Source organism: Brachyhypopomus gauderio, chromosome 4 (assembly GCF_052324685.1).
Source record: "Brachyhypopomus gauderio isolate BG-103 chromosome 4, BGAUD_0.2, whole genome shotgun sequence".
Classification (NCBI taxonomy): Eukaryota; Metazoa; Chordata; class Actinopteri; order Gymnotiformes; family Hypopomidae; genus Brachyhypopomus; species Brachyhypopomus gauderio.
In genome coordinates, this window is record NC_135214.1 from 20,695,927 (window position 1) to 20,717,983 (window position 22,057).

The window sequence follows — 22,057 nt, forward strand, 5'->3', positions numbered from 1 at the left end:
TGATGTCTGGTCTAGCACTGTGAGGCCTAGCCTAGCATAGCATTGTGAGGCCTGGCCTAGCACTGTGAGGCCTAGCCTAGCACTGTGATGTCTGGTCTAGCACTGTGAGGCCTAGCCTAGCACTGTGATGTCTGGTCTAGCACTGTGAGGCCTAGCCTAGCCTAGCACTGTGAGGCCTAGCCTAGCACTGTGATGTCTGGTCTAGCACTGTGAGGCCTAGCCTAGCCTAACACTGTAAGGCCTAGCCTAGCACTGTGAGGTCCAGCTGTACCTGCCCATCGCACGTTCACCAGGAGAGCTCTCTCTGCACTTGAATGTCGTGTGAAGTGCACTCGTCTCTCACGGCCTGCTGTGCGGGTCGAAGAGCTGGACTGAATGTGTGAAAGAAGAGAGGGCCGAATTAATGTATTCCCCTCTAATGAAAAGTGTGTGTGTGTGTGTGTGTGTGTGTGTGTGTGTGTGTGTGTGTGTGTGTGTGTGTGTGTGTGTGTGTGAAGAGGATAATAGTCAGCTGAAGTTCAGAGCTCAGATAATGTGGAGAGCTTCCAAGACTCTTCTTAGTCATCGAGACAATCTATCTTAGGGTGACTGTATATCTCTTCCTCTATTCTAGTGTCTATTTTTACCTTTGGATATGATATTCCAAAAATGGATTTCATTGTGTTACTGGAAGAACACTACTAAATGCACATTGCAGTAATCGTTAAAATTATGGATGCATTGTACAGACGTAGCTATCTGCTTGCAATCTATTTGATGATCAAGCATTTGGGCAGTGTGTGTTAAATCAGCCTGCACGGTGAATACTTATTCAGAGGGTTCCTGCAGGCCTCCACATCACATTCTGTTTCTGCAGCCTGATTTGTAACCACATGACGCACGCATCCAAAATGCAGGTGTTCATCTCCTGGAGAAGGTGTGGAGCGCCTGCACATCGTTCCTAACACTGACATTTTCCTTCAGACAGCCAGCTGAGTCTGTATATTTACCCCGCCAGGCATTCCTGCTCATATACTCAGAGCCGCGTGGAAGACACGGTTATGTGAGGTGTAATTAACGGTGTGCAGACACCAATCTGGTGTTGTGTGTCCTGTTGTGTTTCATCTCTGTGCACTTGCAGGACAGCAGCAGCTCGGAGTCACTGGATGGGCGGAGCTTGGACTCGGCCAAGAGCTATGACGCTGTGGTGTTTGACGTGATCAGGGTGACACCTGAGGAGTTCGCTGTGAGTAGCTGCACACACACACACACACACACACACACACACACACACACACACACACACACACACACACACACACACACACACACACACACACACACACACACACACACACACTCATATCCTGCATATAGTCTGTATGCAGTCTAAATGCTTTAGAACATTAACACCTGGGTTGTGGTTGTGTTTATTGTTTTTCTTGAAAATGTATTTGAATTTGTTTCATAAAAGCCTAATGTAAAGCCTAATGTAATGTAAATTCAGCACCCCAAATTCAAGTTAGAATGGTAAATTTGGTTTGCCCAGTGACTGTGAATAATTTGTCCATACTCAAGAAACTGCAGTGCGACTTTCTGATATCTTTAAGCAGCATATGGTGTTTGTTTCACTTTTGGGTTGTAAAAGCTGTGTCCTCTCTTTCTTTTTTTGAAAGGGCCAGATCACTTTGATGGATGCTCCTGTGTTCAAAGCAATCCAACCTGAGGTAAAGTCCTGGATATGTGTGGCACCCAGAAGCACTTTCTCATCTCGCAGCACTTTTTAGAACAGACCTGCAGAAGGAGACTCCAGACATGTGATTCGGCATTCTAGTCACGGCCCTTTCTTTACCAGCTCCGCGAGAGCCAGGCCGGACGCATCCATGTGTTCTGGTGCGGCCAGCGTTCCTGCCGGAGTAGCTAGCGTTAGCGCCGCAGTAGCTAGCATTACCGCCTCCCTCCTTCTGTTTCATGCCCACTCAGTTCTGCATGGACCCCCCAAATCCCAAGTCCCCGGGGCCCTTAAATCACTGCTGCCCCCCTCCCCCAGGACCAAATATAGACCCTTTATAAGGTTCCTCATAACACGAGGATTTTATGAAGGCAGAGACTTTGTGATGAAGATAATAGTTTTGGTTTTGATGTACTAGATACTAGAACATCAGAGTTTCCATTAAAAATCTAGTATGATCACCATGCATAAATATGTTTTTTATTTTAGTTACTGATGAATTTGAACTCACTGCAGATCTTGACAGAAATTCAAACTGAGTGATATGAGGCCAGGGAAGATGAATTGGCTATAAAAAGCATCCTTGCTTGCAAGAGTGGGTGTAAGTTTCACATTTATAGGAAAACGCAAAGCACCAAAGGTTTCAGCATGGACCTTTATCCTTGCAGTGGAGTTTAATAAGCAGTACAGTGGAAAACAGCCTCTCGGTTTTGTCTTGTAAAGGATCAGTATTAATAGCTTGTATTGCCTGCCAGTTTCTTCCAGACAGTCTTTCCGGCGATGATGTCATGCTCGAATGTTATCTACTCTACACTTGGTTGTCTTTCTCTCCTCTGTAATTCTGACTATGTTTAGCAGGGTCTGGTAATCATAAAGGCCCTTTTCTCTGACTGAGACCATTCGTTACGGTCTCACACGGCTCTTCTCGTCTCGTCCGAGAGAAGCAGACGTGATGAGTTATTCTCATATTTGGAATGACTGAGTGAGAGCGAGTCTAGCTGTTTTTTCCCTCATGCCGTCTTCTGATTTTCGTGAGGTGAGGAATGCTAGTGTTCGTTGAGAATGATGATAAACGGTTGACATGTTTTCCAGATGCCCCTAATTAAACAGACTGGAAACAACTGTGAACTGGAGAACCTCACTGGGTCTTGATTTTTGTTTTCACTTCTTACATTTTCGTAGTCACTTTTGGACACATCCCCAAATCAATGGAACATTGTGTTTTAGGTAGGAACAGTATGTTTTCAGAGCACTGCACAAGGATGATATCTGCATAGTATATATTTTTTATTTTCTTATCTCTGCAGCAGTAATTACGCTCCGCCACAACATCTGAGCTGTGCTGTAGGAAGGCTCAGATATGGCCTGTCGTGTCCCTGAAGCTCTCATTTACGCCGTCTCCTCTGTGTCCACACCCTCGTCTCCAGCGTGCTGCTGTGTTTAACGTGCTCGGGCACCTCCTCTTCCCCCCGCTGGAAAACGCATCAGCAGGGGAGGGCGGGTTCCTGCCGGAGCAAAGCCACGCCCGTCGGAACGCCAGACCTCCGGGCCCTTACCGCATGCCCCGTTCCCAACTGTTAATAAGAGGCTGCGTGGAGCTCAGGAAACGGCGTGCTGATATCACGCCCTCGTCCCCAGGAGCCTCATCCGTCATGGATGAATATGATTTTCCAGGCAGTTACGGAGCTGTCATGTTCATCTGCTCCAGGCCGCTCCGCTGCCAGCAGTTTTATGGTCAAAATGTCGTTTTTCTGCCCAAAGTCGTTTCACGCCGTGTTCGTGGAGTCCTGCAGGGTTGCTGTGAACAACATTTGCCACCCATACAAGTCTCGCTCCTTCAGTCTCATTCGATCTGCCTCTTTAAATCCTCACAGCACTTCGTGTTGACTCCATTGTGAAGCCCACTGAATTCATTAGCCTGTGCTAGCTGCTCCCACTGGAAACAGAGCTAATATTAAAGGTGCTGACTGTGGCCTCACCAACTACTAAATCAGGGAAGCACGGCCTTGTATCTTTCACGCCGGCCTTCCTGCTCTGACGTTTCTGACAGCGAAGGTGGTTTCATTCCACACTGGAGACCCTACATTAACTTCGCGCTCGCCTCTGAGAAGCTTTGCTGACCGCTAGCATTTCACTCACACACTCCGTAGCATTTAAATCCAAACGTAGCCGACTGGGATAAATGAACTAGCAGTAAGAACATGAAAGAACGTTCACAAAAGACCTCTTTGAATGGATGAATGCGTATGATGCAGCAGGTGGATTGTAGAAGTGCCCTCCCACAGACTGTTGTCTGAGTCTCCCCATAATTTATCATCACAGTGTGACGGGCAGGGGTGAGCAACGAAAAGGAAGCGATCACGCCAAGTCTCAGGGAAAAAGGATGGTTTAATAGAAAGTGTGCAAACCAAGAACCCGTGCACTATCTCCAAATTAAGGATATAATGACCAGCGGTCAACTGGTACAAAGACAAGACATATATAGGCAAACAAACGACCCTCAGGTGAGACGGATCACGGGCTCCGCCTACCTGAGGGACGCACATGACGTCACCAAACAACAACAACAACAGCCGCTGTGGACGGAGGCGGCCGGTAGGGGGCCGCCTCACCGTGACACACAGTGATATGGAGACCTCACATAACATAACATAACATAACATCAAATGGGATATTAATTTGGAACAATTTCATTTAAAGGAAGTAATATTATGCACATATGCATTATTGGTATAGTCTGGAACATCTTCCGGGTAATGTTCTTTTGTGTATTCAAGATAACTAAAGAGGGCTAACAGAAATGCCACACATCTCACTATTGCACGTTTATGGTGAACGTACTATAACTCCAAATCATGCATCAAGTTGTGTGGCCGAAAATGGTGATTCAGCAAAAGAAAAGGACGGGAATATTCTCGGTAATGTGAAACAATATGCAAAGGGATCTATTTACCCACATGGAAACTCTGGTCTTGGAAAACCACGACTTAAACACTTGTAAATGTTTCCAGCTGACTCTTCCCCTCTCAGACTGAACTCCTAATGGTTACATGCAGTGCTGCCATACCTTACGTGAACCTGAGCCATCTATCAGGGGTCTACAAACCATAACATATTCCATAAAGCTGTAACATCACAAAGTGTTTGGGATGGAACATTTTACAGTAAATTGAAAATGTTTATGGGAACACGTGCCCTCAGCTAGACTCTTTATTGGTTTATGATCACGAATTGCCAGGCAGATGTTCCATCTTCTGAGAGCAGATAGCACTAATAATCCTTAAAAAAGACATCGACTTCTGGTCTGACACCGAGGCCTGGAAACGCTGAATCACGTCCTCTACATTTTCAAAGGACATTTTATTAGGGAAACACGAGGGACCAGTTCCAGCACTTCAGATTTCTTGACAGCTTGCTGCCTCTTTGGCATGATGATGGATAGAAACGTCAGAAGAGAATAAAATAAAGCCCTACTGAAAATAAATCACCTGCATTAGACACATTTCATAGCACATTTAAGGACTGGAGTGAATGTTGGTGTGTTTTGTTTGTGTTTCAGGAGCTGGCCAGCTGTGGATGGAACAGGAAGGAGAAACACAGTCTTGCACCCAACGTGGTGGCCTTCACACGGAGGTTCAACCAGGTGAGGCGTCCAGGGTCTCTCTGTAGGCTAAATCTCTGTGCCATCTGTCATAAGCCCACTGCACTCTTAACCTTGCCGCTTGGGAGACTTTCCCGAAAACCTTACGCTTGTAAAACTTTTGAGTGCTGGTAATTGAAGAAGTCTTAGCTTGCTTCCAGAAGTGTTCTGAAAATCTTTCCCTTGGCTTTCTTCACCAGTCTGTGTGCTTAGTAGACTAATGGATATCTAGTATAGAGTAGAATCATGTATAATTTGCATTTGGGTTTGTTCAGCCTAGTAAGCTCTGTACCATTAATACCAGAAAATGGGGGTCCAAGCCAGCTCTTGATGTGGTCATTTAGAGTTTTTCTGTTAGCAGTGGGGGTAATTGTGTTTCCTGATGTGGTACTTTTCCACTGATCTCTGACTTTGGGCTCCAGCAAGTTCCCATTGCAGTTGCCAATCTGGCTGGAGGTTTCCTCATCAAACCAGTTCATTTCTGCTCAGGAGCAGTTTTATGACCCTGGAGTTGAATGTGAGTTTAATTCATCAGTCTAGTCATTCTCAAGTGTCTTAATCAGGAAAAGCGAGTGATCAGCATTTATGATGCGACTAAATGTGCTACATGGAAAGTTCACTTGCCTCTTTTTCTTAGAAGTTTCTCATTGAAACCTCATTTAAATCACTACACTAACTGAACACACTCTTTGTATGTATGGTTGTTGTCATTTGCCTTCAGTGGGTTTATTCATTCATTCACACAATTGATATATTTTATATCTAATGACTAGGGTTGCAACGGTATGAGATTTTCACGGTATGATAACCGTCTCAGAAAATGCCGTGGTATCACGGTATCACAGTTTGTTACATATATTATTAGAAGATTCACTGACCCTTAAAGAAATTACAACAAAAGCTTTTTTTTTTTTTTTTTTTTTATCAAGTTTTTATTGAGGATTTTCCAGACAACAGATGGAACAAACAGTATAAACAAATCTCTCTTTTTAAATCCCATCCCACCCCACCCCACCCACCCACATTTAACCCACTAAAACCAGTTCACGTTACCCATAACTATCCCTTCCCACCCAGCCACCACTCACTTAGCACAATATGTATATAGAGACAAATTCCATGTACAGAAAGTGATCATGATAAAAGGAGAGTTTTCGCATCTTCAATTACATTTAGCCATATCCTCAGTATATCCGGATGTGCTCTATTGACTCTAGCTGAAGACAGTTCTAAGTAGAGAATATCTAAGAGAGAGTGCAACCAGTGTGTATGGGAAAGCGAGTGGGGCGGAAGCCAGCGTTGAACAATCACCTTTTTAGCGGCCGTCATGCCAGCCAACCAGATTTTCCGTACTCTCTTTGTCGTAGGAAAAGTAGAACTATCAAGTAAAAGATGCAGAGACGGGCTTATTGGGAAATTAGTGTCCGTTAATGAAGAGAGAGTTCTAATTACCTTATTCCAGAATGTTGATACTTCTGGACAATTCCAGAAAGTATGCATAAAAGTACCTAAGGTATTGTTATTACAAAATGTACAGTAGGGGTGGGTGGCTAATCCCATCTGGTACCTTTTCCGTGGTGTTATATACATTTTATGACACATTTTGTAATGTATAAACTGGTGATTCGGATTGTTAGAAGAAGCCGTAACGTTTTTCCATATGACTTTCCAGTCTAACTCAACATCATTGAGAGGGAGGTCTGCTTCCCAATCTTTCCTGTTATGTATCTTTGTTTTTGAATGAGAAAGTAAGGATAAATATATAAAGGACATGGTTTTTCTAGGGGTTTTCCGTATCCATTCTATCATTGGGTGATATTCTAGTCCTGCTCCCCAATTGATTTTTTGGGATTTCAATGCAGATCTCAATCTGAGGTAGTAAAAAAAAGAGTGCTTTGGAATGTTGTACCGAGAAATTAAGTCTTGAAAGCTTAATAGTGATTCCTCACCATTAATGTCCTCCAATACGAATATACCTTTATTAGTCCATGGGCCTGTTGTAAATTGTTTATTTCCAGTGAGTAATCGTCTGTTTAACCATAGCGGAGAGTCTTTATGCCATGTTATATCCACACCAAGGTACTTCTCAACTAACTTAAAAGTTTTCAACATATATGATATAATAGGACCATGCCGTAGTAGGCTTTGGGAGTGGGATATGCCAGAAAACAAATAGTCTTTGATCCTAACCGGTGAGACTAGATATTCCTCCGTAGATAACCAGGATGGATGGCCTTCAGTGTTTAGCCAATGTTTTAGGTTTTGTAACGTGCAAGCCCAATGATAAAACTTGAAATTTGGCAATGCCCAACCACCTTGGGATTTAGGTAGCTGTAGAACTGACCATTTGATCCGTGAGCGTTTGTTAACAAAAGCTTTTTTTGTTCAATGAACTATTTATTGTAGAAACCTGGAACTATTGTTTACAAAATGTCTCCTTAAAAAAATAAGCGGAACACCTGTTTATATAAATACGGCAAAATTAGAGAACCCTAAATCATGGATTTCAGTAGGCCTACAATTATTTAAGTTTAAATTATTTAATATCTGATAAACTGAGCCTGGGTCAGTGTCTGATCAACAACTGTTGTAAACGTCCGTTGTACTGCCAAGTTAGAATATAACCAGATACTGCAGGAAGAGAGGATTTATTTCTGACATGATCCTCACAATAGAGATTTATATTTTAAGGCTTCCACACAGAGTCTGGTTTTAACATATGAAAAACAGGCACGTCAGAATTTGAAAATGAACATTAATTAATGGCGTCTTTCAAATCTAGTGAAAGCAAGGACCTTAGTAAGCTAGGATTATACTTTCACTAGTGACCGTAGCGCGCGACTCCGCACAGTTCTCTTGTAGTACGTTAACAAATACGAGCCTCTTGTAATTCCAGGATGAAACATGAGAGAACGTGAAGACGTTAAGATTGGGCGTTTTGAAAATAAACAACTATTAAAATAATGTGATAAAAAGTGAATTATTTTGAGTATATGTATAAATATTTAACTTAATTAAGTTTAACGTGCTGGGAAATATTGAAATGGACCTTGAAGGTGACGTACAAGGGCTTTAATTCCACCTTGTAAAGGTGTATGAACCCTGCAAACATGACTGTTCATTGCACGCGCGAAGTTACAAAATTCGATGGTGCACAACCTCGCAAATCGACAGTGCGCGAGGCCACTGCAATTACGTCATTTTAGCTACTGATTAGTTTAGCCTTTTTTTGTTAAAAAATTTGTTAAGTCTGATACACTTTCTGCCATTCTCACTGCTGTGTGCTGAGTAGATGAACCGGAGCGGAGTTGCGCATGCGCGGGTCAGTTTCTCCGCTGGCTTGCCTTTTACCAGTAATAAGCAAACACACACGGTATGATAACCGTGCATTTTAATACCGTGGTATACCATGAAACCGGTTACCGCTGCAACCCTACTAATGACAATGTCACAGGAAAGGTTATAAAGTTTTAAAGCTGTAATTTGTTCTTGTCAGATTTCTCCAAAACATGATTTCATATATGATTAAACGCATTATAAAATTGTTGAGTCAGTATTAAATCACATTAGTGGTTGTGCTGATTTACTAATTTCTATGATCTTTGTATTTAATTGTATTATTCACTGAAGGCCTTCAGAGTCAACTTTTTTTACTTTTGATCATTGCAGGGTAAATATTTCTCATTTCTCCACTGACGATGTGCTTGGATTCACATGTTGAGGTTGTGCATATTTAAAAAAGTCTTACATCCCAGTTTGAAGCCAACTTCCACCAACACTACCATTCCTTATTTTGTCCTGGTGGGTTTCTTCCTGGGACATGTCCTCTGAAACATGGGACATGTCCTCTGAAACGTCCAAGGACGAGTGCTAGACGATTAATCAGTGACTACTCCCAGAAATTATTCCTCTTTTGCAAAAGAGATTCAGGGTGACACATGATTGATTATGTTTAATTGCACTAATGAATTTGGTCTTTCTGCATAAGTCATGTCTAAGATGATGCCACTTAATTAATGCCCTTTAGTTATTTAATTTGGCCAAATTAAGTGTATTTGCCTGAGGGACCATGAGAAGTGAACTTGACAGTTGCAGTTGGGTTTTATTGCTTTTTTACAACAAGATCCTTATGACATATTATCAGTAGTCTCAAATTATTTGACACTTTCAAATTATTTACAAGCTCATTAATAGCAGAAGGGCTTGTGGTAAAATTATAGATGTCTTCCGTCAAGCAGCTCCTGACGCCGTCAATGCCCCCTTTCAGCCCGGAGGGCCTCTGTGTTTGCTTTTGGTCAGCCGACATTTCCTACATACTGTCGCTTATTTTTGCAGACCTGTGTATGAAGGATTGCATTCAGGGTCAGGAATGCCATATATTTTATTCTTTGGGTTGTAAAGCGGATTTACAGTGCTTTCCCTTTGGGGAGCTGGAGCAGCACTTACTCAAGAATATGTTTGATGTGATTCTGGCCTCCCGGCGTGGGTCGCTGCTGTCGGTTAAGGGAGGACCAATCACGGGCATCACACGTGAAGGGAGGAAGGGCCAGGGTAAACAAACACTGTGGCCATGGCAACAGCAGCTGTTCATCAGAACTGAACAGCTTGGAACTGGACTGTTCTGGTGCGTGACTTTTTACTTACTTAGGTTTCATTTGCAATCTGATGGATTTTAGGTTTACAGTGATGCATCAAGAGCATTTTTATAATTCGTTTCTTATTAGTCGTTTGCCTGAAGTCTATGGGGAAGTGCTGTCCTCCACGGTTCATGGATGAAGCCCGTTTCTTCTGTCTAGCCCAGGCCTGTCTGGATACATAACCCATGTGTAGCAAAGATACCTCCTTGCTTATGGTTTAACGTTCCCTTAAACGAGTCATTGTCTGAGCTCCGTTTGTGTCCTGACTCTCATTTGCAGTCGTTGATTTGGTTGGTTTGGAAGCCGTTCAAGTCCGTGATCCCCAGATGAACCAGTGCAGATTGGGTTGAGTGTGCTGGGTGACTGTTGTGAACATCACTTCTTCTTTACTGTCTGAGTGCGGTTTCATACATCTGAAATTTGCTTCCAGAAAGTAAACTTTAGTTCTAAATCAATCATTTGTCTTAGACGTTTGATGATGTAAGTGTACACAAATGACCTCACCAGCTTTGCTGTTCTTCTGTGTGCTAGCATAGATAATAGGCACTTAGATATAAATATATAAAAAAAGTATTTTTTAGTTTATTTACATTTTATGCAATTCTCAGTGCAGTGGTTGTACAGTAAATACAGTGCTTTTGCTGCTGTTAAAGTCATTAGATTTAAAATGTCTGGGTTTGATTTGCCATAGGTCACATGTGTCCTATATATATCCTATAAGGCTTCTGCACTGCAATAAAGTCAACTGCAGTTTTAAGAATACAAAGACCTGATATGCAGAATAATAATTTAGGAAGGAAGACAGTGGATGAAGTTACAGTGTGAAATCACATCTGGTTGTGAAGGCATCACAGCTGCAGTATTGCAACAAGGGGCCCAAGCTTAGCTAGTGTCCTGCAGCACTCTCGCTGTGTTATAGACATGTTATAAAACATACGTAAGCCATCTTCATCTGTTTGAGTTTGAAAATGAAAACGTCCTTCAACTCCAGTTCTAAAGTTGAGGATGGTCCTCTCTTAAAAGTATAGAATCGAGACAATCAGTATTGTTGTACACAATGGAAACTCGTTGAATAATCTGGCACTGACGCTTGTGTAAGATCTGACACACACTGTGGCCTCACAGTCTAGCAGGCCTGGAGATGTCTCATCAGTGTTCTCCCTGTGTCCAGGTCAGTTTCTGGGTGGTGAGAGAGATCCTGACGGCGCAGACCTTGAAGATCCGAGCAGAAATTTTGGGTCATTTCATCAAAACTGCAAAGGTGCGAAAATCTCATCCTCTGTCTTTTGTTACCTTTTAAGTTTCTTTGTTTTATTTTACCACACTGAAATTCAGCCTGTAATTGTTTGAGGTCAAGCCATGTCCATTTGTTGACATCCAGGATGTTGGTTTCGATTTACGGTCCTGTGTTGGAACAACCGTGTGTCTTATTACTGCAAACATGAGAATGTCCCGCCTGTCTCAGCAGGACTCCTAAGTGGGACTTAAAGCATGCAGACCTGGCACTGAACTCTAGAACTACCTCACAAAGCCTCTGAGATTCAGTTTGAAGGTACTGCCACAAAGCAGCCTTTCTTAGAGCCAGCTCAAATATCTCACAGTTTAATAACAAAGAGCAGAGGACATCAAAAGGTGTATTACCCTGACGAGGTTTGGCAGCGTACCGTGATGCCTGCATAACCTGGTAGTTCTCTCACCTGCGCTTACGCGCGCAACATTCCCCCTTCTGTCAGGAACCAAGGACGGACAGTGAAGCTTCACACATCGTGATCCCATTAGAAATAAGAAGCCTGCAAAGTCCCTGATGTGGACTTGACCTGCAGATGATCTGTTCTTGGCCCACATGGCTGTTGATTTCATCAGTTTTCTTTGCTGATTTAGAAGTGACAATCTACAAACAAAATAAGTTACATATATTTTTACGTGTTTTCCTTCTTCTTTCTTGTCTCTTTATTTTTTGGGGCGGTTGTTCTTTTGGCATTCAGGCTATGCTGTAAATGTGGGAAACATGATTTAATGCAAAATTTCACAGCTTGTTGGAAAGAGTGTGGAAAAAAAAAACCCCACAGTTTTACGGTCGCCTGTCAACTTGTCAACGAAATCCTAACCGCTCACTCGGGCGGTTAATTCAAGATGACCACTGTGGGCATTCGTGTCACGTTTGAGGAATCTGTGGAATCTGTTGAATGGTTTGTTTGTTTTCCTGTTCATAGCCATGCATGAAGTAGATATAAACTAAATACATATAAATTAGATTAATGTAAGAAGACATATCTGATGTTGATATACCACTAGAAATGGCATGCATCCCTTTGCATCATTTTTAGTGGCTATGATGCCCTTTTGGAACCAGTTGGAAGCCGTTTGAATGTTTCTTTGTAGTGCCCCCCCCCTGCGTACATGCCCTTTCCCAAGGGGGGGGACACACGCCTGGGAAACCCATCATCCTGCTTGCTGCTCTGATGTGAAACGCAGGGCCAGCCACCGAGTCACTCCTCCTCATCAGACGCTCACGCTGCCTCACCTGGCCGCCATCACACGCGGCCCTTTGCTTAGCCCCGCCCCCTTTCAAGCACCATATGTGATTCGCTGAGCTCACAGGGGGCCGTCCTCCCGCCACGCCAATGGGCAACCCAGCGAGAGCGCTCCTGGCACCTGTCCATTACCGCCAGCCGGCGTGGAGTTCAGCCCACACTGTGGAGCGCCAGTATGACATCATCTGTGTGTAAATGAGGAAAACAAAGCAAATGAAAACAGGAGGAAAAGAGGGATGAAAACAGGAGGAAAAGAGGGATGAAAACAGGAGGAAAAGAGGGATGAAAACAGGAGGAAAAGAGGGATGGATCTCCGCTGTTAGGGAAGATGGACGAGGCTGGAGTGAAACATCCCTTCTTCCTTTTGGTCTCCTGCTGTTCATACGTTTAACCACTTTCTCAGGCGTCTCTGGGGAACAGCAGATGGTTCCGTTTTGCTGTAACCAGCTCCCACTACACCTGGCCTGGATAGGCACTGTTCTTAATGGCTGGGTTTGGACGTCTGAGGAACACACATAGAAGAAAATGTGGCCCGTCAGTCGGGTACTGAGGAACGGATTGAGAAACAAAAAGAAATCTGAAAATGGAAAAGAAAATGTAATGTGATACCTGTGTATATAATGTGCATTTATTCTGCCCTTACAAGTTTCTTGCATTTTCAGATTACACTGACAGATTGTGTTTGACCATTGTTCATTGATTTTCTGCATTGTTTGATATAGAAATAAGTTCATTACATCATTTAAACAAGTTGCGAATGTCTGTAAATGGAGTGTGGCTAATCTGTACGGGCTTGTTTTGTCTTTTGGTCATGCAGAAGCTTCTGGATCTGAATAACCTGCACTCGCTGGTGTCGGTGGTCTCGGCCCTGCAGAGCGCGCCCATCTTCAGACTCAGCAAGACGTGGGCGGTAAGAACGGGACACCTTTTCCACATCTGACCGGCTACGAGACCAAGTGTAGCAGCTTGATTCTGTCCTGCAGGAAGTGCAGTTCTCATCTGTCTGACAGCTGTTTATTTGAACGTGGTGATGAAGGCTCATGATGATGAACGTGATGTCATGGTCCCTAAGCTCGAAAGTACATTTACATTCTTCTCATGTTGTCTGGCGATTCGGATGTTGTATGACTCACTGTCATATGTCTGTATGCTAGAGAACGTCCCGTCCTATGCTAGAGGCTCAAAAACATACTGCACAAAAAATAGAATATATCTAGAACATGAAATATTTTGATCAGTGCAATGGGTGTAGAAATTGAGAGCTTGTTTTGCATCATACCACAGAGAACAGGTCACAAAACAGTAAAAGATAACTAAAGAATAAAGAAGACCTGGATCTGGACCTTCACATGGATCCTGGATCAGGGGGTCTCCATGTGGGCCCTGGGCATAGTTTTCTGTTTTCTGTCTAATGCCCTGAGGAAGGTTAATTTGCTACAGAAAGAACACAAACATGTTCTGTGTTGGGGCCCGTGGGACTGTAGAGGGTGACTGACCTTCATGACACACACACATAGCCACCATCTGAGGAGCAATAGAAAGCAAGGAGGAACACCAGTAGACCAATCAAACCCTGAGTATTATTTAATCCGGTCAGTGAAATAATAGTGGGCCCTTAAGTTTGCCTCTCATCTGAGTCACAGATATCTAGATCAGACGTCAGGCAGAACGGCCCCTCTGAGCGTACCAAGGCCAGTCAGCAATGCCGGATACCTTCCAGATCTCTGAGAACATTAAGTGGGCTTGGGCCATTTGGAAAGAGTTGCCAGTGAATCTTTTACTTTTTTTCATTTTTCAAGCTTAAAATTGATCCCTTCACCACAGTTTGAAAGTCCTAAAATTGGTCACTAATAGAAACTGGCACATGTCTAGACTGTAACCCCTTAATGCTGTTGCTGTAATCAGTTATATTTACCATAGAGTGTACAGGCTTTCCCTTTATGACCTGCAAAAGTGTTTAACATTGTAGCTCTTTGAGTTGAAAATGAACTATGTCCACCTGGAAGGACTGAGAGGGTTAAAACAAGCAGCTATGGACCAGGGTCATCAGCAGAGCCATTCTCACTGCCTACTGAACACCAACACTAACACCATCAGCAGAGCCATTCTCACTGCCTACTGAACACCAACACCTTCAGCAGAGCCATTCTCACTGCCTACTGAACACCAACACCATCAGCAGAGCCATTCTCACTGCTTACTGAACACCAACACCATCAGCAGAGCCATTCTCACTGCTTACTGAACACCAACACCATCAGCAGAGCCATTCTCACTGCCTACTGAACACCAACACCATCAGCAGAGCCATTCTCACTGCATACTGAACACCAACACCATCAGCAGAGCCATTCTCACTGCTTACTGAACACCAACACCATCAGCAGAGCCATTCTCACTGCTTACTGAACACCAACACCATCAGCAGAGCCATTCTCACTGCTTACTGAACACCAACACCATCAGCAGAGCCATTCTCACTGCTTACTGAACACCAACACCATCAGCAGAGCCATTCTCACTGCCTACTGAACACCAACACCATCAGCAGAGCCATTCTCACTGCTTACTGAACACCAACACCATCAGCAGAGCCATTCTCACTGCCTACTGAACACCATCAGCAGAGCCATTCTCACTGCCTATTGAACACCATCAGCAGAACCATTCTCACTGCTTACTGAACACCAACACCATCAGCAGAGCCATTCTCACTGCCTACTGAACACCAACACCATCAGCAGAGCCATTCTCACTGCTTACTGAACACCAACACCATCAGCAGAGCCATTCTCACTGTTTACTGAACACCAACACCATCAGCAGAACCATTCTCACTGCTTACTGAACACCAACACCATCAGCAGAGCCATTCTCACTGCTTACTGAACACCATCACCATCAGCAGAGCCATTCTCACTGCTTACTGAACACCAACACCATCAGCAGAGCCATTCTCACTGCCTACTGAACACCAACACCATCAGCAGAGCCATTCTCACTGCTTACTGAACACCAACACCATCAGCAGAGCCATTCTCACTGCTTACTGAACACCAACACTATCAGCAGAGCCATTCTCACTGCTTACTGAACACCAACACCATCAGCAGAGCCATTCTCACTGCTTACTGAACACAAACACCATCAGCAGAGCCATTCTCACTGCTTACTGAACACCAACACCATCAGCAGAGCCATTCTCACTGCTTACTGAACACCAACACCATCAGCAGAGCCATTCTCACTGCTTACTGAACACCAACACCATCAGCAGAGCCATTCTCACTGCTTACTGAACACCAACACCATCAGCAGAGCCATTCTCACTGCTTACTGAACACCAACACCATCAGCAGAGCCATTCTCACTGCTTACTGAACACCAACACCATCAGCAGAGCCATTCTCACTGCCTACTGAACACCAACACCATCAGCAGAGCCATTCTCACTGCTTACTGAACACCAACACCATCAGCAGAGCCATTCTCACTGCCTACTGAACACCATCAGCAGAGCCATTCTCACTGCCTACTGAACACCATCAGCAGAACCATTCTCACTGCTTACTGAACACCAACACCATCAGCAGAGCCATTCTCACTGCCTACTGAACACCAACACCATCAGCAGAGCCATTCTCACTGCTTACTGAACACCAACACCATCAGCAGAGCCATTCTCACTGCCTACTGAACACCAACACCATCAGCAGAGCCATTCTCACTGTTTACTGAACACCAACACCATCAGCAGAACCATTCTCACTGCTTACTGAACACCAACACCATCAGCAGAACCATTCTCACTGCTTACTGAACACCAACACCATCAGCAGAGCCATTCTCACTGCTTACTGAACACCATCACCATCAGCAGAGCCATTCTCACTGCTTACTGAACACCAACACCATCAGCAGAGCCATTCTCACTGCCTACTGAACACCAACACCATCAGCAGAGCCATTCTCACTGCTTACTGAACACCAACACCATCAGCAGAGCCATTCTCACTGCTTACTGAACACCAACACCATCAGCAGAGCCATTCTCACTGCTTACTGAACACCAACACCATCAGCAGAGCCATTCTCACTGCTTACTGAACACCAACACCATCAGCAGAGCCATTCTCACTGCTTACTGAACACCAACACCATCAGCAGAGCCATTCTCACTGCTTACTGAACACCAACACCATCAGCAGAGCCATTCTCACTGCTTACTGAACACCAACACCATCAGCAGAACCATTCTCACTGCCTACTGAACACCAACACCATGGAGAACTGCAGCAGGGTTCACGTAATGGTGTGATCACTGGCCTCTCGAGAGCTTCAAACAGCAAACACCATTGTACCACCTAACCAGAACCACGCATTGCTGTGTCTGGCTACTCAAGGCATTCTTATTAAATGAGTAAGAAGGCCTTTAACTGCTCTTGATTTATTACAAAGGGGAATTGGCCTTACGAAGTGATAGTGATTTTGCTGAGTATGGCCTACGCGGTGCATGTTTTCCACTGGCTATAACCCATAGCGTGTAGTTCTGCCCATAATGGAGGGAATTATATCTGTAATTCCATCTCTCTTCTTTTGCCTTTTTTTCTGTTGTCAAGTGTGTTTGACAGCACAGCGTGTGTTTTACATATGATTTTAAAATATATTCTTTGGTTTTCCATAAATTTTTCGGACAAAACTGGAACAGCAAATTTCCACTCGCATCCTTCACGTTGAACCTCAATAGAATAGCGTGGATCACGTTGAACCTCAATAGAATAGCGTGGATCACGTTGAACCTCAATAGAATAGCGTGGATCACGTTGAACCTCAATAGAATAGCGTGGATCACGTTGAACCTCAATAGAATAGCGTGGATCACGTTGAACCTCAATAGAATAGCGTGGATCACGTTGAACCTCAATAGAATAGCGTGGATCACGTTGAACCTCAATAGAATAGCGTGGATCACGTTGAACCTCAATAGAATAGCGTGGATCACGTTGAACCTCAATAGAATAGCGTGGATCACGTTGAACCTCAATAGAATAGCGTGGATCACGTTGAACCTCAATAGAATAGCGTGGATCTGACGTGCCTCTCCTACCACAGCACTTAGACATGCCCTGTTCCCATCATGACACTATATACAGGCTCACTGATGAGCTTATTGTTGGCCAGAGGTGTGAGTGGGGGAGACACTCCGATTAACTGAGCTTGAAGGGTTTTTTAATCAACGTGGGCATACAAGGCTTGTGGCTCGTCTGTTCTACTGTGTTAAATTCGATCAGAGAACTCTGTGTTTGGGGATTAGACTTGCTAAGGGTCTGATTTGGAATTCAGGAGCCTGCCAGAAATATGGACGTTTAGCCACAGCGCTAGGAGTTGAGAGGAGTTGGCTGAGCAGAGAGGGTTTGGTGTTCTGCGCTGGGTGTGTTGGGATTGATCTGCTCCTTCTCACCACATTCACCCTGCACACTGCACACATGGCTTGATAATGAACTAAGCTGAAACAGGTGTGATAGAGGCAGGATCATTTCTTACAGCGTGCTGCCCAACCACCAAGACACAGCAACAGCGTAAGAATCAGTCATAAGGACCAGTGTGCTATTGACAATCAAGCTCAGATTGAAAATTTTACTGCCAAATCAACTAAACTAAAGCTAAGCAAAAATTATTAACATTGATAATACATAATATAGCTGTTTTTGTCTCGTAGGAAAATACAACTTGTTTCTGCAACAATTTTTGCTAAATCCATATGCAAAGCTGAATAAATCTACTGTAAACGTCAGAGATTTCTGTAAACATATAACTTTTGGTTGGAAATGGCGATGGTCAGGTTACTAAGTTATAAATGCAAATACTTCCATTAGGGAGAGTTTGAATTAAGCAGCCTGAAGTCTGGTTTACTTACTTATAAGAAAGATGTTGATAAAGAGGGATAAAATGTATTATGTATGAGCCACATAAAGACCTGCCAGCTAATGGATTGGACCATCTGGAGAAGCTGTAAAACCATGGAGAGCTGAAGGGCAGGGAGATGGAGAGAAGAATCAGAGTGAGGAGGCAGGGAGGGATTCTGACGTGATGGACAGCTTTCTGGCACTTACACAACTTCTTCACTTCTCCTCATGTCTCATCTCTCTTCTCCCCTTGCTACTTGATCCTTCTTCCACACTCCTCCATCTTTTCATCCACCCTTTCCCACCTACCCCCCCCCCCCCCCCCCCCCTATTGTATCACCACCTCTTTTTAAGCCCTGGTCTCTAGTTTACACCCGGTCCTGTCCTTCAGGTGTGATAGGTCAGATCCAAGCACGTCACCCCTTAAACTCCCGTCTGCCACCATGAACTGTGGCCAAAGACCTGGTCTGTTTCCTCTGGAGAAGAAAGTGGGTTTTGGTGCTTCTCTTCTGCCATGGCTGATGAATGGAGCTGAAATGCCCTGGAGATGAAGTTCTACCCTGGACGCCCCTCATGGACTGACTGACTGCTGGAAATACTGCGATTAAAGGAATTCCAGTTCCTCTAGTGAAGAGGTGTGCGTGTGTGTGTGTGTGTGTGTGTGTGTGTGTGTGTGTGTGTGTGTGTGTGTGTGTGTGTGTGTGTGTGTGTGTGTGTTGGACTGTTTGATAAGGCTCACAGAAGACTGACAGAAAACCTCATCTAATTTCCTTCTTTCTACATTGCAAATCTCTATTCAAGTACAGAAATGGCATCATGAGTCATAAAACACACACATGCACTCTTTACACATAATCAGGTGTCTTCTTCTCTTTGAGATGCGTATTAATATGTTATTACTAATGTGTAATATCTACTCATTTATTTGTTAATCATTCATAATTGGACTTTACATATTACTCAGTTTGAAAAACTGAAGCTGTTGGTAATTAACTACGAAATGCCATGGCGTAATACCCTATACTTTAAGTAATATTTCATAGAATTGTCATAATATTATTATTTTCACATCTAGTGAGTGCTGTTTGATTGATGGCTCCTTGCTTCGAACTTTCCTGCCACAGTTCTTCCCACTGTCTCTTTGCTGACTTTAAATAAACACCGCTCTCCCCTACATCTGACATGAACAGCTTGCATCATTTTTTCCATCTGCCATGAAGATGAAAAACCAGTGGCTGCTAGGAAAGAATTCAGGACAGGCTATATTCAAAGCCTTCAGGTGAGTGTTAGGCAGAGGTAGAGCCTGTAGACTGAAGTATGGGCACACTGACAGGGTCGGGTGCCAGGACGCTGTCCGGACTACTTAGGGAATGCTAAGGAGCGCCATGCTCAAGGCTTTAACTGAAAAAAAGGAGTTTTGTAAAACGGTGTGTGAGCCTGAAGATCAGAGAGGATGATGACGTCAGCTGCTGGCCCAGCTAATGGCGTCTGATGGCTTCCTTCTGCCTGACTGTTCTCGGTCATAACCTGTGTTGACATCCAAGATATAAATTAATAACAATCATTCATTCAGAAAATATCCTTTTTATGTGCGCTTTCCCTCAATTAAAATAAAATAAAATACAGAGAATAAAAGATGGAGATAAATTCCGGGCTAATAATAACAATGATACAGTTGTTTGGAGTGTTAGTGTAAAAAGACCTTGAAATATGGTCTTTTATGGTCTTTTTGTTCCTTTTTCTTAGATTAATGACTGTTTGTCTAAGAAAAAAAAACCTCTCTCATAAAAAGCACATAAAAGATTTGTCTTGCATCCATGTCTTAACATGTATTCTGTTGAAAAGGCTATCAGGAGAAAGAATAGCACAGGGGTGAGACCGTGGAAACCCTCATTAAACTCATTTGAAAAAATGACTCAGACCCCAACAAGCACAAACTGCACCAGAAGGACAGTATGCTCCTCGTGGGGAGAGGAGATGAAATGACAATTCCAGTTCCACCAACAGCTAAAAGTATGAAATTAACTCCATTCTGGATATTTACTGGAGGGCTTGACGATTAAGCTAATTTGGGAGAAGTGTATCAGTTAACAGCCTCAGATAACAGCAAAGACATTGGAAAGTTTTAAGTCATGGTACTATTCAGTACACTTTGTGTAGAGTTGGATAATTTATATTTATGAAGGCATCTTAGGCTGTATGTGCTTTACATTAAGCTCAGATAGAGTATGTGGCATGGGTGGAAAGACATGATTTCATGTTTATATGTGTAAGTACCATTTATCAAGGCAGATATGGCCTGTCTTAATATTTGTCTATAAAAATAGGCTTTTTATAATTTGGACATAAATGTAACTTTCACATTTTGGTTTTAACATCAGAACAACTCTTCAAATAAAGTTTTTTGCAAAGCAGCTTTACACATGTCCAAGTTCAAGCCCCCTGTGGACAACAGTGATGACAAAAAACTCCTTGATTTCCTTGAGAGGAACCAAGAATCAAAGGGGGACCCATCCTCATCTGGGTGGCAGTGGTCACCATAAATGTTTCACTGTTTAGATTTGGCTTTACTTCGAAAACTTAATGATATGTTGTATTTAATGCATCTTTTTCTTTTTGTCATAGCTGATTAGCCGAAAGGACAAGGCCACTTTTGAGAAGCTGGACTTCCTAACGTCTAAAGAGGAGAATTACACCCGCATGAGAGAGTATATACGCTCCCTGAAAATGACACCCTGCATCCCGTACCTGGGTGAGTCTTCCAGATATAGACCTGTTTGATATAGACCTGTTTGGGAGTCATAATGAGAGGTGAGTCTTCCAGATATAGACCTGTTTGGGAGTCATAATGAGAGGTCGGAAAGACTTTGCCAATAGCATTCATCACCTAATGGTTATTAAGAAATATGACTTTAGGTGTTTCATTAAGCAGCATTAAATGAGGTCTTCTTCTCTTGTGACCAGAGCCTCATTAGGCAGGGAAGTGCTTGCTCATGTGAGTACAACGGGGGCGTTACAGGAGCTAGATGTAGATTATGATAAATGCTCTTCTTATTAACATCACCTTCATCATCCTTGGTCTTTTGATGAAGACCTGCGTTCGCTTCAGTTCAACTGAGTTCTTCACTGGCTCTGAACCTTGTATGAATATGAATCTTATTGTGAAGATATTAGATCTTTGATCTTTTTTCTTTAAATGAGGAATAGCTTCCTTCTCAGCAGACGATGTTCAGATAATGTTCCTGTTCCACTGACTCTGAAACAGTGGAGATTTGAATGTTTTTTTTTTTGTTATTGTTTTTGCTTTATGAAGTAAGTACATATTATTATTTCCTGTATTTCTTTCCTGTGATATTTCCTGAAGTGATGGCATTTTATCTGTCTGGTTTATCCACACTGCAAACTTTTCATTAGTAACAGCTGTGGTTCTCTGTCCCACAAAATCCCACAAAATCCATTTTGTTGTATTTATTTGACTTGAAATCAATTTTGTGTTACAATGTACACTATTGATTATTTAACCTCATTGGTGCTCCAATATAAACCAATTAAAACAATTTAAACCAATTAAAATATTGTCCACAACAGTGGTCAAAAACAGTATTTACCTTTTAAATCTGAATGAATAA

At 43.1% G+C, this 22,057-nt stretch overlaps 1 protein-coding gene across 2 annotated transcripts in view; it reads left to right on the forward strand.

Moving 5' to 3' along the window:
- The window catches only part of ralgps1 (Ral GEF with PH domain and SH3 binding motif 1), a 109,986-nt gene that overhangs the window by 13,864 nt on the left and 74,065 nt on the right, over nt 1-22,057 (forward strand). For both annotated transcript variants that reach the window (XM_077002981.1, XM_077002982.1), the window contains 6 exons: nt 1,121-1,225; nt 1,656-1,706; nt 5,271-5,354; nt 11,160-11,249; nt 13,340-13,432; nt 21,054-21,180. In XM_077002981.1, coding sequence (XP_076859096.1) covers nt 1,121-1,225; nt 1,656-1,706; nt 5,271-5,354; nt 11,160-11,249; nt 13,340-13,432; nt 21,054-21,180 — 550 coding nt within the window. The remainder of the gene's footprint in view (nt 1-1,120; nt 1,226-1,655; nt 1,707-5,270; nt 5,355-11,159; nt 11,250-13,339; nt 13,433-21,053; nt 21,181-22,057) is intronic.